Source organism: Rutilus rutilus (genome assembly GCF_951802725.1).
Source record: "Rutilus rutilus genome assembly, chromosome: 23".
Lineage (NCBI taxonomy): Eukaryota > Metazoa > Chordata > Actinopteri > Cypriniformes > Leuciscidae > Rutilus > Rutilus rutilus.
Window position 1 is genome coordinate 7,823,339 of NC_140233.1, and position 15,932 is coordinate 7,839,270.

The window sequence follows — 15,932 nt, forward strand, 5'->3', positions numbered from 1 at the left end:
TACAGAGGACATAGCATAACGTATGAATAAAATATTATTTTTCAAAAATGTTTTTTTACCATTCGTTTATTGTGCTCTAAACAGTGTGATGACATGGAAAAAAACTAAATTCCAAAAACTTTTTTTTTCTGGGTCCCAGGAGGATATGGAAGCTGCATGCATACTGCCGGGGGATGCCAGCGCGCGTGTGTGTGTGTGTGCGCGCTGCAGATCAGTTTCTCATTATTATTCACTATGTGATTAGAGTAAAGCTTTGATCCTGTATTCAGCTCACTGAGGGAATCTGTCATCCCTTTGATGACACACACTCACACTCACACTCACACTCACACACACACACACAATGGTAAATCTGCATGAGTCGGACTGAGCATATTCTTCTCACGCCAGTCTGTTAAACATGAGAAACATGCTTTTGTTTTGTTTTAATCAGGATTCAGGCTAATCACCCCTCTTATTTGTGTTCGGAAAAACAGTGAGGTGTGCGACTGTGCGTTCAAGCATTGTTAGGTCAGATTACAAGAAAATTGACTTGGCAGTTGCTTATATTACACAATCTTACAGGACAAAGGTGATCATTAAATCGTTAAAGGAGACAGGATATAAACAGGATTTGTCTTGCTCTTTTGAAATACGAGTTCAAATCAGTTGCAGGTGGTTTTAGTGGGAGGTTCATACTCATTCTCGAGCGAATTTGATTGGACAAAATTCTGTGTAGTTCAGTATGAGTCAATACAGTTTTCCCAGAAAAGACAAACATAAGCAGAATTAGGCTCTGTTAGTGTTTACACCTGGTGTTAACGTGTTTTGGTTGATCAGATCGCAAGTAGACGAGGGAGACACATTCACGTTTACACCTGGTATTTTAATCTGTATCTTTTTTTTGCTTTCAACCACTTCTAGTTCAGTATGAGTCCTGTCCTGTTACTTTATCCTCTACAGTAAAAGACCTGGGTGTTATACTAGATTGCAACCTGTCTTTTGAAAATCATAGGCTATTTCATGTTACAAAAACAGCCTTTTTCCACCTTAGAAACATTGCTAAGCTACGTAACATGCTATCAGTTTCTGATGCAGAAAAGTTAGTTCATGCATTCATGACCTTGAGACTAGATTACTGTAATGCTTTATTAGCCGGTTGTCCTGCATCCTCAATAAACAAGCTACAGTTAGTCCAAAATGCAGGCGCTAGAGTTGATGATCATATAACACCGATTTTATCATCACTGCATTGGTTACCTATAAAGTCCCGTATTAATGACAAGGTATTGCTACTGACTTATAAAGCCCTAAACGGCCTAGCTCCAGTCTATTTAACGGAGCTTCTATCGCCCTATAATCCATCGCGCTCTTTAAGATCACTAAATTCGAGGCTTTTGGTCATACCTAGGATATCCAGATCCACCAAAGGAGGGAGAGCATTTTCACATTTAGCTCCAAAACTCTGGAATAGCCTTCCTGATACTGTTCGTTGCTCAGACTCGCTCTCTTTAGATTAAAGACGCATCTCTTCAGCCAGGCATTCATATAATATTTTTAATCTTACAGTTAAATCCTGTCTCTAGTTAATAAACGCCAGAGGAGAACTGGCCCCCGACTGAGCCTGGGTTCTCCAAAGGTTTTTTTTTCTCCATTAGGTCACTTGATGGAGTTTTTCGGTTCCTTGCCACTGTTGCCTTTGGCTTGCTCAGTTGGGGATATTTAATTTTTATCAATCAATAAATTCCACTAGAAACAAACTTTGTTGTATTATTTTAATTTAATACGGTGAAGCTGCTTTGATACAACCTGTATTGTGAAAAGCGCTATATAATACAAATATACTTGACTTGACTTCTGTCCTGATTTCTTTGAGGGGAGGGTCAAATGGACATTCGATCTAATGGACGAAATAAGCTTGCGCCCGGAGCTCTGGCCACTGCAAGACCGCACCAAACGCTGTGAGTGTGTGTTAGAAATCAGGAATCATTGTGTTTGGTACGTTTTTCATCTTCAAACCAAACTTGGGTCTTTAACTGACAAAGTTTAAATCCCGCCTCACTAGCGCGCTTCCCATAATGTTTACGCGTTAGATCAGTAGACGGTCTTCTGTGGCTGTTCGAACACATTCGACCACATGAGCGTTTACACTACGAAAGCAATCCAGTCAACGGCATTTTTGACTAGGCCTACCTCTGGAAGTGGCTGAAAGTGGACAAGCTCAAAACGTTTTAGACCCGTTTACACCTGTATTTAGAGTCGTCCACTTGTGATCCGATCGACCAAAACGCATCTTCATACCAGGTGTAAACAGGGTCTAGTTGAGGGTAGAATTTGCCCCTTCAGATATCACTATTAGCATCTCAAGTGCCATCCATCATTTATTTTTATCGGTTTATTTTTTTTCCTGCATAATATTTAATGTCACATTTTTATGCCCAGATTGTGCAACTGGCAGGATGTTTCACTGTCTTGAATTTTAAACCCCCAGGAGAAATTTGAAATGCACACGCACTGCATGAAACCTTTACATCCCATGATGCATTTCTCGATGAGTGCTGCACCGATTCAATCAGACAACAGGGAGCCATCCACCAGCAGCCATCAGTTCAGATTGAAGAAACGTAAAGACTCCACATGGCTCTTTACATTACACTGATAGATAATGGTTTCTGTTGTCCAAGAGCATCACCCAAGAGATCCCATTGGTCACTGAGTAACATCCGCCACCAGAGGTTTCATTTAAACATCATTTAAAATGCAGGAAGAGAGACTCCAAGCCGAGTAAAGAGCTTCTAATGCCATAATGGATCTTATCGTAATGTCTTTTCCTCTTAGATTTCCACAGACTCTGGTTTCCCAAAGCTAATTTGTTTAGGAGCATGAAGGAGATCATGTTATAAGTACTTTCTCCCTGACTCTTTCTTTGTTGCCCATTCATGCATTCGTTGTTTAAAAGCCCATGGGCGCTGTTCGCCTTCATAGCAGACAGTGATGAAGATTAATCATCTTTTATCAAGTGCTGATTATTCTAGACAGGTGCCAGCTGTGTTCAGGAAGGGGCATCTCTGGGTCAAATGTTTATTGGAATGTGGGCAGATGTAACGGATCTCAGGCTCAAGGGGTCAAATGATTTTAAGGATCTTAAAGGGTGCCAGACATGTTTTGCTCCAAGTTGTGAAGAGGAGTAATTTTGGAACCTGCATTTCAGGTTTGTGTGCATGAGCTTTTAGGTTGTCATGGTAACCCAGCAAGACCTGCCAGTGGCGTTGAGTCATTTCCAATCAGTCTTATACTTGCACAGTGAACTTGCATCCTGCTGCTCACAAGCAACACAGTTCCATTGGTTTGTGGATCAAAAATAATTAGTTGTTTGGTTCTCTTTCTAGATATGTTGATGACATAATTGGCTGTGTGGGTAGTGCCTATGAATATGTATTTGTGTCAAAGGCACAATGATACACAGTTTTCTTTTTCTCTCTCTTGCACAGTTTCTGGTGTTTCTGGAACACTAATGCAGAATACTCTAAAACTTTCCAGCTCCATTTTACATCTACTGTAACTGATGTGAATTGTCTAACTTCTCTGTCTGCTGAAACTGTACAATTTCCTTCTAGCTTCTGTTGCACTATACCTTCTCTAGTTATTACTGTAACTCAATAACATTGAGTAACTCTTGCTGCTGTGAACCTATATCTGCTCTATCTACTGTAATTTTATACCTACTCTATCTGCTGTAACACTGTATTTGCTCTACCTTCTGTTACTCTATAACTGCTTATTCTATAACCCCATACCTTCTGTAGTTACTGCTGTAAAACTATATTGCTCTAGCTACTGTATCTGTATACTCAATCTGCTGGGACATCTGAATCTGCTCTAGCTGTTGTAGCTCTACATCATCTTTAACTGATGCCTCTATATCTGCTCTATTTTCTATAAGTCTATACCTGCTCTAGCCAATGTAATTCTATACTCACAAAATCTGCTATACCTTCTCTATCTGCTGTAAGGCCATGTATCCACCAAAGCATTTTGCCAGAGGCTATAGTGTGTTTTTCCAAGTTTTTATTAATGGGAGCGCTCGCCGTTTTTTACCGTTCACAGAGAGTTGAAGAATGTTCAACTTTGGGCAAAACGCAGTGCTCATCACTGTCACTTTTTACCCAGCCGTCCAATCGCAGTGGAGGAGGGTAGGGGTGTAAATCGGACAGTTCATCACGATACGATACGATATCGATTCTCTCAGCCAGCGATACGATATTTGCCGATACCTCAAAAAATTCTGCGATACGATTACGATTCGATTCAGGGCTATATCGATCGATTAATCAATATTTTGATATTATGTTCACACAACCAGTTACGTTTTTATTAACTCACAAATGCAAACAAAATATATAACATGAACGTTTAATTAAACTCTTTGAAAATTGCACACCCTCTCCCAATTGGGACATCTACAACAGAAGAGGTAATTTGCAAGTAGCCTACTCCGTTCCTGTTCATTTTCATAAATCATGTTTTTTTTATTATTATTGTGCATTCCAAGTAATATCAATCAAACTGCAGCTGGGTTGTTTTGATTAATAATAATAATAACTTAAAAAATACAGGTAAATTACAAAATTAAAGTTAATTGAAAGTATGCTTTAATATGTTAAAAGGTTGTTGTTGTTGTTGTTTTTTTAGCAGAGCAGATACATTCACATTTCATCTTTCTGAGTCAAACAAAACCAAGTAATTGCTATGACAAATAGGGGTGGGCGGTATGACCAAAATTCTGTTTCACGGTATGACTAATTGTATTTCACTTAAACGATATATTTCACGATATAGTTATTTATACATGTAGTTATTCTCGAAAAATCGACAAAAAGGGCTTTGTATAATAAATAATTCCAAATACTTTAGAAATGAAAAGTAGGCTACTTTTGCACTTTGTTTGAATTTTCTTTTTCTTTTATTTGGTAAATTATTTTCTTTGGTAAACTATTTTTAATAGCTAAATGTAGCAAACAAAACACTATCAACTTTTAGATGAACTGCCCCCAACTGATTGATATTAAATACAACTCATAGGTGCAATTACACTTTAAATAAAGTGTAAGCTGAATAATTTTTCAATCTCATGTTATTGCTTTACTTCATCAATCAGTTTATAATGTCTGAATACTTTATATTGAACTATTCTATTCATAATAAATTTGTTACTTTTAATTTGGTAGGATATTTTTTGCCATGTCTGCTTATTATACTGCATTTTAAAGGGCTTGTTTTGCTCTTTGTGATATCTGGTAACCCGTCACCTAAAGCTTTAATCAAGAGATGTTCAGAAGCGTCAAGTTCATAAGTGACTAGGAGAACAGCAGTATGAAAACTGAACAGCAGCTTCTGTTAGTGTTGACTAAGTAGTGTAAATTATACACAGCTTGTAACTGCGTCATTATTTTACATAGCTCGGTGTACACGACACATCGCGCTCCCTCTCAATGTGTGTGCATGCGCGTGTCTTTTGCATCAGTAAAATGCGATCGGTTAATTTGAGTGACAAGTTTAATCACGCATTAAATCAAAGGAAGATTTTATCAGCTGGTTCAGTGGCCAATTGTTTGGAGTTAGAAATATAAAACTCGCGCAGCATATTTAATAATTTTGCCTCAGATACAGGATTATAAGCCTACTTTCTCCCTGAAAATATCACTTTAACAACAACGCTTTAGAAAACGTAATTCCTTTGTGGATCCTCTTGATCTGCTTTCTCCATGTTTCTTTGACAAATCTCAGTGTCTCAGTCTCACGCACGCTGCACGCGAGTTAACCACGCCCACTTATTTACATGTCGCGGTATACACGTAATAAAAAAATCTGTTACGGTTGACATTTTCTACCGCGGTAACGATATATACCGTCATACCGCCCAGCCCTAATGATAAATAATACAACACTCGGTTAATCTTTGTAACGTTAATCTCCTCAGCTGACTTAGACGCCTGACAAACTTTGTTATTGTGATTAACGTACACGCAATACAGTGAGCTTTTCCCTCGGGAAGGTTCTGTGAAAATGTTTCAGCTTTTATTTTACTTTTACGCCCCGAAGAAGATATCACGGGTTCATCAAGTTCATTGAAATAATCCATCCTCGATCACTTTTTGTCAGCATGACGAAACTCCTCTTAGCCAGCCCGTCTTTTCAAAGTGACATCTGATCTGAATACTGCGCGCTGAGTCGCTAAAATGGACTTATCGTGTTTTGTTCACCAACAAGGGTGCGACTGCTTGTCTGTTTCTGCTGTAAAACATGAACTCGCGATGCCTTGACAGCGGACAATACCGGCTTTTGTGAAAAAACTTGTTTAGGATTCAGTCAGTATTTCAGATGAGGAGATTAACGTTATAAAGACACACCGGCAGACAGTATGGTTGGTGAGTAGGCTAAACGAAAATGTGCGCTTTGGCGGAAGGAGGTTACGTGAGAATGTGGAGAGTGTCAAATTAAAGTTGTATATCGATATTTTACGTGTGGAATCGATGCATCGTATCGTTAGACGTTATATCGATGCATCGATCCATATCGACGTATCGTTACACCCCTAGAGGAGGGGCGGGACTAATACAACACCAAACAACCGCCACATTCTGCTTGGACAACGGCAACAGATGACAACAAGAAGCATAATAACGGAACAAAATCATTTATAACAAGAGCCAGAGCAAATACTGTACATTGTAATGACATTTTTATATAGAAACAAACTGTCTGTGAAATGAGATACTAGTAACACTTCCGGATATTCCGTATCATAACAAGCAAAGTGTCTCAACTGAGAAGACGCTGCACTGCCGAAGTGCTCTCAATCGCCCACAGCTAGGCGTTTCAGAAGGCTAAAACACACTTTGGTGGACACACGGCCTAACTCTACATTTGCTCTTGCTGCTTTTGCTGTATAACTGCTCAGTCTTTCTCCAGCCCTATACCTGCTCTAGTTACTGCTTTAACTCTATATATACGTTCAATCTTCTGTCATTTTATTAGCTATTCCGTCTGCTTTAACTTTAAATCTGTGACTCTAGCTTCTCTAGATCAATCGTATCATACCTACACACTGAACACCCAGTCACTGAGCGTCACACACACTGGTGGCTCTGGAGAGAGAGTGTGAGGGTGGAGTCTAGATCTGAGTGGTTGGAGTGATGTCATCACTCAGGTATGTGAAACATGAGAGAGACCCAGCGAAGGAGTCAGAGAACAACAAACAGATTGTACCGAGACAGAGAGACTCTTAACTATTTTGTCATATATCTGTTCAAATGTGTCATATTATATTCAATGTGACTTGCAGATCTTGTCCCCCTGTATTAACTTGATGTTGTTTTCCTTTGTTCGAGGGCTCAGTTATAGTGGTTTATCTATCAACCCTCCTGGGATTTGAACCAAAAGTGTTTCAGTTTGCCACAGCTCTGACTGCTGGTCTATTTTCAAAGATTCTCAAGCTCTGGCCTACAGAATCAGGAACCTCAAGGTTCTTCTCAAAATTGTGCCTGGTTTCCTGCCTCTGTTTGCTGTCAGGAGGAGCATTTCATGAATATTTTCCTGAAATTTCAGGAATTTCATTTCATTTATAATTTTTTTTTAGTTAATGTGGCAGCATGTTCCTCAGTTAGACAGCAGTGCCATATTTCCTGGCATTGTCCCAAAACACGTCCCTAAAAAAAAAAAAACACCACATCTGCCCGTTTCACTGCCTTTTTGATTCTGTGCAAAGGACATCTGGTGTGACTGTGCACACATCGTCCAGCCAAGGCTAGTCTTTCTAGCTTATATCTTTTCTGCTACCTTCTTGGGTACACTTAACAGTTGGTGGTTCAGAAAATATATTCCTTCCATTCAAACAGTACAATGGAGACAAATTTAAATGAGACTATTAAAGCATCTTAGTTTGGTTTTATATATTTGTAACAGGATTTAGTTTCATTCTTTGCCTCATTTTAAATTTTTAACTTTGAGGTTAAGTATTGTTTGTTTGGTTTTTTTAATAAAGCTATGACTATAAGTGCACACTTGAGTCAACACATCCTGAAAAAAAGAACAGTGGAGGAAGATAGGAGAAGTGACATGAACTCTAAGGGGGGAAATGAAGGGTGGAGAGATGTTTCTCCATCTGTCTGAAAGCCATAAAGAGCTTCATTAACGCACGAGCTGCTGCTGCATCCTCCCGAGTACACGCTGTCTCTCCCTCTCTTGCTTCCTGTCTCTCTCTCTGTCTGTCTCGTTCTCATTAATCTCAGATGTTGTGCAATGGAATGTTGTTCTCAGTCTGCAGATGGATTTAGCAGAGAGCACAAAAATATATCTGCCCCTAGACAAACACATACACACACACTCGCTCACTCATACTGGCATGACAATAGAAAGGAGCTCCGTTAACCCTCAGTATTCAAAGTGTGTGTGTAGGTGTGTGAGCGAGAGAGAGATTAGAGTGGGTTTCTCTGTGTTCTTAAATCCTGATTTGGATTATATGCAATTAGCTGGTCTGTTAAGAGATATTTATTATGTTTTGATAGATTTAAAGCTAATGAGCTTTATAGATTGTATAGCTTTTTAGTTTCAGTAAGTCCAAACTCAAATTTTCCGAACAGTAAATCTGAGATTAGTTTTAGTATGATTTACCAATGCTAAATCTCATCTAGACGGCCGGTGCAGACACAATTACATGTAATTTATGAGCCCTTTGCTTAATTGTTTTCTTAACCTTTTAAATGTATTATAAATGCATAACCATAGAGGTCCTATTCAGTATTGTGCAGCGAATAGTTCTGCCTATGATTTATATTTGGAATATTAGAAAACGAACAGTAGATCCTCTGTTAGATCAATTGTGTCTGTGTTGAGTCATGTTCTTCTGCGGTTTATAGATGTCTAGTGTGCTCCATGGCGACATGAACCCTGATGATTTGAACATCGTGACCCTCATTTGAGAGTCTTTGCCCTGAACAAGTGCCGAGCAACGGGTCACAAATGAAGAGTTTGTGAAACGTTGCCAGCACTCATCTTTCTAATTTATGATCCTGACTGTATTGCATATAAATGAGTGTTTGATTGAGTAGGTCATTCCGCTGTGTAATAAAAATATTTGTGTATTGGGTTTGGGGAATTTTACAAGTGTTTCAGATGTTGGGAGAAATAGGACACCATTACAACCAGCATAATTTCATTACTTTTGAGGTCCAGATGTCTGAGAATGTCCTCGTATAGTAAAACCTGACTGACTTAGAATGACCCTCACTTGCAAAAAAGTTCACAAATAAGACTTAAAATCTTAAAACACGCAACAAATGTGTCTGTAAATGGTAGGGGCAGGGTTTGTTCGGGATTACAGTTAAAGTACAATTTTGACTCTGTATGTGGTGTCAGTATGTCGCAAGTCATGATGTTTACCTGCAACTGCTCAGCGCTGCGTTGTGATCCAAAAATAGAGCTGTGAGAGTCTGGCAGCCTGTGTTTGTGTATGTGTGTATTAGAGAGACACTAGAAATTCATGTTAAGAATAAAACTCTGACCCCTGCTGGACAAGTGTAATGAGTGCCTCATTCAGCAGCCTATATGTGAGATGAAACCAGTGATTACATTTGGTACCCTGGCTGACTCTGTTATTCTTTTTTGCAGGTACTGACAGCACAGTTTGTAAACTGTGTGTGGGTGTGAAGTTCAGCCTGCAGTTTGTGTGTGTGATGGAGGGATTTCCTGTTCACTGACCCTGCAGCACTGCCCTGCAGACATGTCTGCATGCAACACCTTCACTGAACATGTGTGGAAACCAGGGGAGTGCAAAAACTGCTTTAAGCCTAAGAGCCTACACCGGCCTCCAGAGCAAGACAATTCCACCAATGAGAGCAAGACGAACGTCAATGCCAAACTCACAAACAGCCAGAGGAGCATATCCTCATCCCGTGCAGGGCAGGTTCGCCCACCTGTCGCCAAGAAACCTACGATTGCAGTAAAGCCAACCATGATGCTGCCATGCTCTCCGCCAGGTCTGGACTCTGAGGGAAATGTGCCAAGGTATGCAGAGGGAGCGCAGGTCACTAAGAGCTCACCTTTCACTGCGTGGAACCACAACAGCCTGAATAGCCAGAGACCTGCAGAAACAAACAACAATCAAGGGGAGGGTTTGGTTGGGCAGACAGAGGCATATGGTGCAATCTCCCCACTGCCAACTAGCAGCCGCAATAACAATGGCTTGACGGACGTGCTGAAAGAAATTGCTGGTCTGGGATCTTCTCCAAGTTCAAGTAGAGAGGACTTTTTTGGCCGGATCTGCAGTTCATACCGGCGCTCATTAGAGAGAGGCCTTACACCGTCAAGCTGTCTCCATGCTGGGAGTAGTGGTAGAGGAGCAATAAAACGTGTTTCCCTCAGTGACAGCGCAGAGGTCATCAGCTCTGAGGGAGGACGTTTTTGTTATCCAGAATACTCTAGTGATGGTGACGATGAGGAGGAGGATGAGAGTAGTGATGATGATGATGGAGAGCATGACAGTTGGGATGAAAGCGACGAGGAGTTGCTAGCAATGGGGATTCGAATGCGGGGTCAACCTCGTTTTGCCAATTTCCGTGCAGCCACGCTATCCCCGGTTCACTTTGCTGTAGGAAAGAAGTGGAATACAGTGCCTCTACGTAACCGTTCACTGCAACGGTTCTGTGCAGTGGATTATGATGACAGTTATGATGAGATTCTCAATGGATACCCATCTGTTGACACAAAGGGAGCTTCTGCTCTTCTGTCATATGCCTCTGATCACCAGGGTAGTGGCTTTCTGTCCACTTCTGAGTCCACCACCTCACCCGAGTCCTTGACTTCTCTGCCCGAAGAATCCTGCGCTGGCAGCAGTAGGGCCACTGGTGACCAGAGAAATGGTCTTCCTTTCACTCCTAGTAAAGAACCTTCAGCCAGAGGACTGAGTTCGCCTAAATCCAGTGAAACTCATAAAGCTGTTCTAGCCATCCGACTGGAAGAACAAATTGACAATCAAAGGGAGGGTGGGGCTCTCCCTCAAGCTCTTCCAGGCCAGCCAATCACAATCAGCTTCAGCCCAACTGAGGAGCAGGCCAAGCCTTATCGAGTAGTGAATCTTGAGAAGGCTCCTATATGTAAGCCCTATACGGTGGTGGATGTCTCTGCCTCTATGGCCACTAAAGATGATCACAGTCACTCAAATGAAAGCACTCCAAAGTCAAGTGGGCACAATGTTGCGCACTGCACGTCTGCTGACCCCTGTCCTGTCTCACCCACCTCCCCTCAGTTCTCCAGATCTCCTGTATCACCTGTGGCCTCTCCCTTCATTTCATTGTCTCCATTGATGCCTCAATCTCCTACAGGTGCTCCCTCTGCAGGCCCCAGTGGTTTCCGCACAAAACCCGGCAGCATCCGTTACCAAGAAGTGTGGACATCCTGCACCAGCCCTCGACAGAAGATCCCTAAAGTTGATTTAACATGCGGCAGTGCCGCCCAGAGACTCATTAATCACAAATCAGCTCCCACATCTCCAACTACAGGCTTCGGCTCTGCCCGTACGGTCCCGACTAAAACGCCCAACTTGTCCGAGATCAAATTCAACAGCTACAACAATGCCGGCATGCCCCCATTTCCCATCATCATCCGTGACGAGCCTGCATATGCACGCAGCTCAAAAAAAGCAGTGAAGGTTCCCATAGTAATTAATCCCAGTGCTTATGATAACCTGGCTGTTTACAAGAGTTTCCTGGGGCTCAACGGTGAGCTGCCGCATTCCAAGCCTAGGGCCGGAGAGCGAGTGGCCAGCCACACATATGAGGAGATTGGATCTTCTGAAAGTTCCCAGCCCTCTCCATCTGAGCAGACACCTCCTCAATTGAAGCACACAACAGATGTAACTATTACTGGGGAACTGAGGACCACAACAGTATTTGGGCAAACTGTAAACCATGGTAAATCCAGGACTACGACAGGTGTCTCGGTCCTCCCTTCTGGTAGCCTAAGCCCTAAACCAGCTGTTTTGGTCCACAGCAGCCTGGATCGTGTTCATAACCCCAGCAGTGAGCAACTACCAGAGGGCAGCAGAGATAACCAGGCAAGTGGAAGTTCAGGTCAGAGAGAGAAGGCAAGTGCTGTTCTGTCTCAGATTGTGGCCTCCATTCAGCCGCCACCTTCTCCTCCAGACTCCCCTGCTGGCCAGAGTAAGACCTGCAGTGCTGAGGAGCTTTACTCGCTGCCACCGGATGCTTCCAGAGATACTCTTAACCGACCTAAATCACTCCACTGTTCTGCAGAACCTCAAAGAGACACACCACATAAACTCCTTCCCAAATCTCAGAGTGCCTCCGCTGCTGTACCGCCCACAAGCCCCAAATCTGAACCTAGTGCCCCGTTTCCCCCAGCCCGGTCTAGCTCCTCTCCTTACCACTCAAGCAACCTGCTCCAAAGGCACTTCAGCAACTGGACCAGACCAGCTGGGGCCAAACCTAGTGATGGAGAGACCAGTCCAAGTGCGGAGGGCAGGCGTCCGACTGACGGAAACAAGCCCAAGCGCTGGATATCCTTTAAGAGTTTCTTCCGCCGGCGGAAAGACGAGGATGAACAGAAAGAGAAAATGGAGAGAGAGAAGGAAAAAGGGAAGTTGTTGGGATTGGATGGGACTGTCATCACCGTACTGCCTCCTCCACCTCTACAGAGACAGCACTGGTTTTCAGAGTCCAAGACCGATGACCCTCACCAGAAACCCACGATCATATTCACCTACAAATCAGAAAGCGTCACAGGTGGAGAGGAGGCGGAGCTTCGAGTTGAGGAGCACAAAGAGGGTATCACCGCAGAAGGTGCTGCGTCCAATCTGTCGACTCCACCCAAAAGCAGAGCCAGTATTCTCATTAGCAAAGTCATGAAGTAAGCCATCATTCACTGTCAATCCCCCCTCTCTCCCTTAGCTTTTAAATATAGAAACATATGATATGGTCTTTTCTGTCCTTATATTGCTGTATGTCTTAGTATGTGTTTCTTTGCATGGCCTTCATATTCATCCCAGATGAAATGCAAAAAAGTTTTTGAGATTATAGGGTATGTTAGCTTAGCAGGCTAGCTTGCTAAACCTAACATAAATAAAAACAGAAAGAAAGAGAAATGTTTAACTTAAGAACTTAAAATACATGAATTGATAATTTTTTCCATTTATTTGGAATTGTAGCTTAATTGTAAGGTTTGATTTCTAATGATTCTGTGTGCAGGTCATATTTAATTATTATTTTTTATCTTAGTAGTAGTAGTATGAAAAAGTAAGGTGATTTCCTAACTATATAAACCACTTCCTGTTATTTTAGTCATACCTGTGTGTGTGATCTGCAGAAGCGAAGGACTTTGATCCTGATATGTCACAATTGTGAGCTGATGAACAACCACAGGTAGATGTCTGTTAAGGGTTAATCGTGTAGGGGAAATATCCATACCGAATGTTACAGCAGTGGGAGGAGGAATAAGAAAAACAGAATCCAAGAGAGTATTTGAAAGCAAGGAATTCCTGCTTCTGATTTAAACTTTTATTGTCTTTGACCTTATCAAATGGGTGACTGTGTGAGCCAATATGGTGGGTAAGCGTTACTTCCTCAAATTCTATTAAACAGACGAACACTTTACTGAAGCTCTTAGTTGGGTGCTTGTTTCAGCTGGCGTGTGTGAGCGAGTGTTTGCAGAGCGTTATCTGCCCTTAGTAAGAGAAAGAGATAGTTCAGACGCATTGATTCAGGTTCTTTTGACAAGTTCAAGCACTGAGACACCCAGATACTCTATCAGTTGAAGAAAAACACTTTTTTTGAGGCGATATCTTCCCTTGTGTGTTTACAACACATTTTTGCACTGGTGTTTCAATAGAAGCATTAGGAATCTTATCTCTATTTTTTTTAAAGAACACATTTCCGTATTATAGATTTTTGAGGGTGTCATACCTTAATGGAACAGAATGTTTTTATATGTCCAGACATGCTCTGCCTGCAGAAGATTCCTCCCATTTAGCGTTCCTGGACTGGTTATTTCAGGAGAGTAAGGTTGGCACTGGGATACAGGAGGGATGGTGGTTTGGAATCTAAGCAAAGGACGGTTGTATTTTGTGTTTGATTAGTCAAGTACAGATGGACGCCATCAGGCTAATTAAAATTAAATATTGAACTAAAGCACTCTCATACAATTATTCATTATTAATCATTATTTATCTCATTATTTACTCACTCTCATGTTGTTCCATACCCATATGACTTTATTTTTTCAGTAAGTAGACTGACTTACTCTTTCAAGCTTCTAAAAAGGTGCAAGAGCACCATAAAAGTGTCATGAAAGTGGTCCATACGACTTGTACAAAGTCTTATGCAGCCATATGATAGATTTGAGTGAGAAATAGACATTATTCACTGATAGTCATATGAGTTTGGAACAAAATAATTATTTTTCAATGGACTATCCCTTAGAAGAATAATTCTCAAATCTCAATCATTATTTGTATCTGTTCACGCAGTCAGCTTCCAGTTCAGGATAGTGGGATCTCATCAGGCACTTCTCTTCCTGCTAAGCTGGAGCTGTCGCCCCTGCGTGAGCCTCCTGCCTCCTGTCCGCCCCCAGCGTCGCCCACCTCAAACAGCGGCAGCCAGGCAGAGCGAGAGGAAGAGGGATTCGCTCACACCATCTCACACTCTCCTGCGCCCAACAGCTGCAGGGCCACGTACACCAACCTGGGTAAGTCAAACACACACACATTTGATGGGTCACTTTGTGTGCTCTGTCCATTTATTTGGGCCAGCAGCGGGAGGTTCTGACCTGATTTGGCCGGCTCACGTTGATATATTTAGGTTGTCATGGCAGCAGCATGTGCAAGAGCATTTCTAGACTCATAAACAAGATCACTTCTCTCAATCTCTCAATTTGAAGTCATTTAGCTGACTGAGTTTGTTCTGAAGTTTGTGCGGTAAAAGGAGGTATGGTTTTGTCTCTTTCTCTGTTTTAGTTTTATTTGCATGAGTTGTGTCTCTGTGTATTTTATGTAGTTTTGCTTGCACGAAATGTAAATCACAACATTAAACATTTATTTTATATGTCCTAGAAATAGTGCAAAATCTTAAATATTTATTTTTTTATGTCTTTTCTTAGTTTTAGAATTTTGTAAAATTCGAACACATTTGTTTATTTATGATTTTGAATTACATTTTCATTTCAGTTTTCATTGTGGTCTTAAACCTTTGGATGGCATGACATAATCTATAATTATATGTATGTTATGGCTGACAACTGATATGAATATATTTCAATACTGTTTTTCCTGTTGTTGTTTTTACAATAAAGCTCCTAGAAGATCTAGAATTAAAATGCTTCAGACATTAAAACGTTATAATGTACAGAAAATATGAATGCTTCTAACCTGACATGAAGATATAATAATATACTGTTAGAATAGGAAAAGATAAATCCTGAAATTAACCGTTACAACAAAATTAAAATTGATAATACCCTGAAAATAACCTAAAAAAATACTTCTTTTTTTTCCACAAAATACTGGTTGTCTATTGAGGTTCAATGAAGAAGTTATATGACAAGATGCAGTAAAATTCTTGCAAGCTGACTGTAGTCACTGTGTGGAAATCAGGGATTTAGTTTTTTTGGGACTTAAAATGGTCACAGCTCTGAGTGACTGTCAGATTATCAGACCAAGTATGTCTAAATGGAGCTGTATGGCATCACACAGTATATGAGAAATAAATAATGCATTTTCAGCTTTCCCGAGAGAGTTTGTTTGCTGATGGCTACTTCCTTCCCTCCTTATTATTTTGCAGAGTTGACCTCTGATATCTCACAATAGCGTTGCTGAGCTGATGAACCTCTGAACTGCATAGCAGAACAGGTCTCTGAGGGGTTAAAGTGCTGCCTCTAATTTCGTA

General features: G+C 41.2%; 1 protein-coding gene across 1 annotated transcript in view; it reads left to right on the plus strand.

The window, feature by feature from the left end:
- Window positions 1-15,932, plus strand: part of peak1 (pseudopodium-enriched atypical kinase 1) — a 36,537-nt gene that overhangs the window by 14,858 nt on the left and 5,747 nt on the right. The window contains exons 2-3 of the mRNA XM_084397419.1: window positions 9,649-12,903; window positions 14,519-14,736. Coding sequence (XP_084253545.1) covers window positions 9,761-12,903; window positions 14,519-14,736 — 3,361 coding nt within the window. The 5' untranslated portion in view covers window positions 9,649-9,760. The remainder of the gene's footprint in view (window positions 1-9,648; window positions 12,904-14,518; window positions 14,737-15,932) is intronic.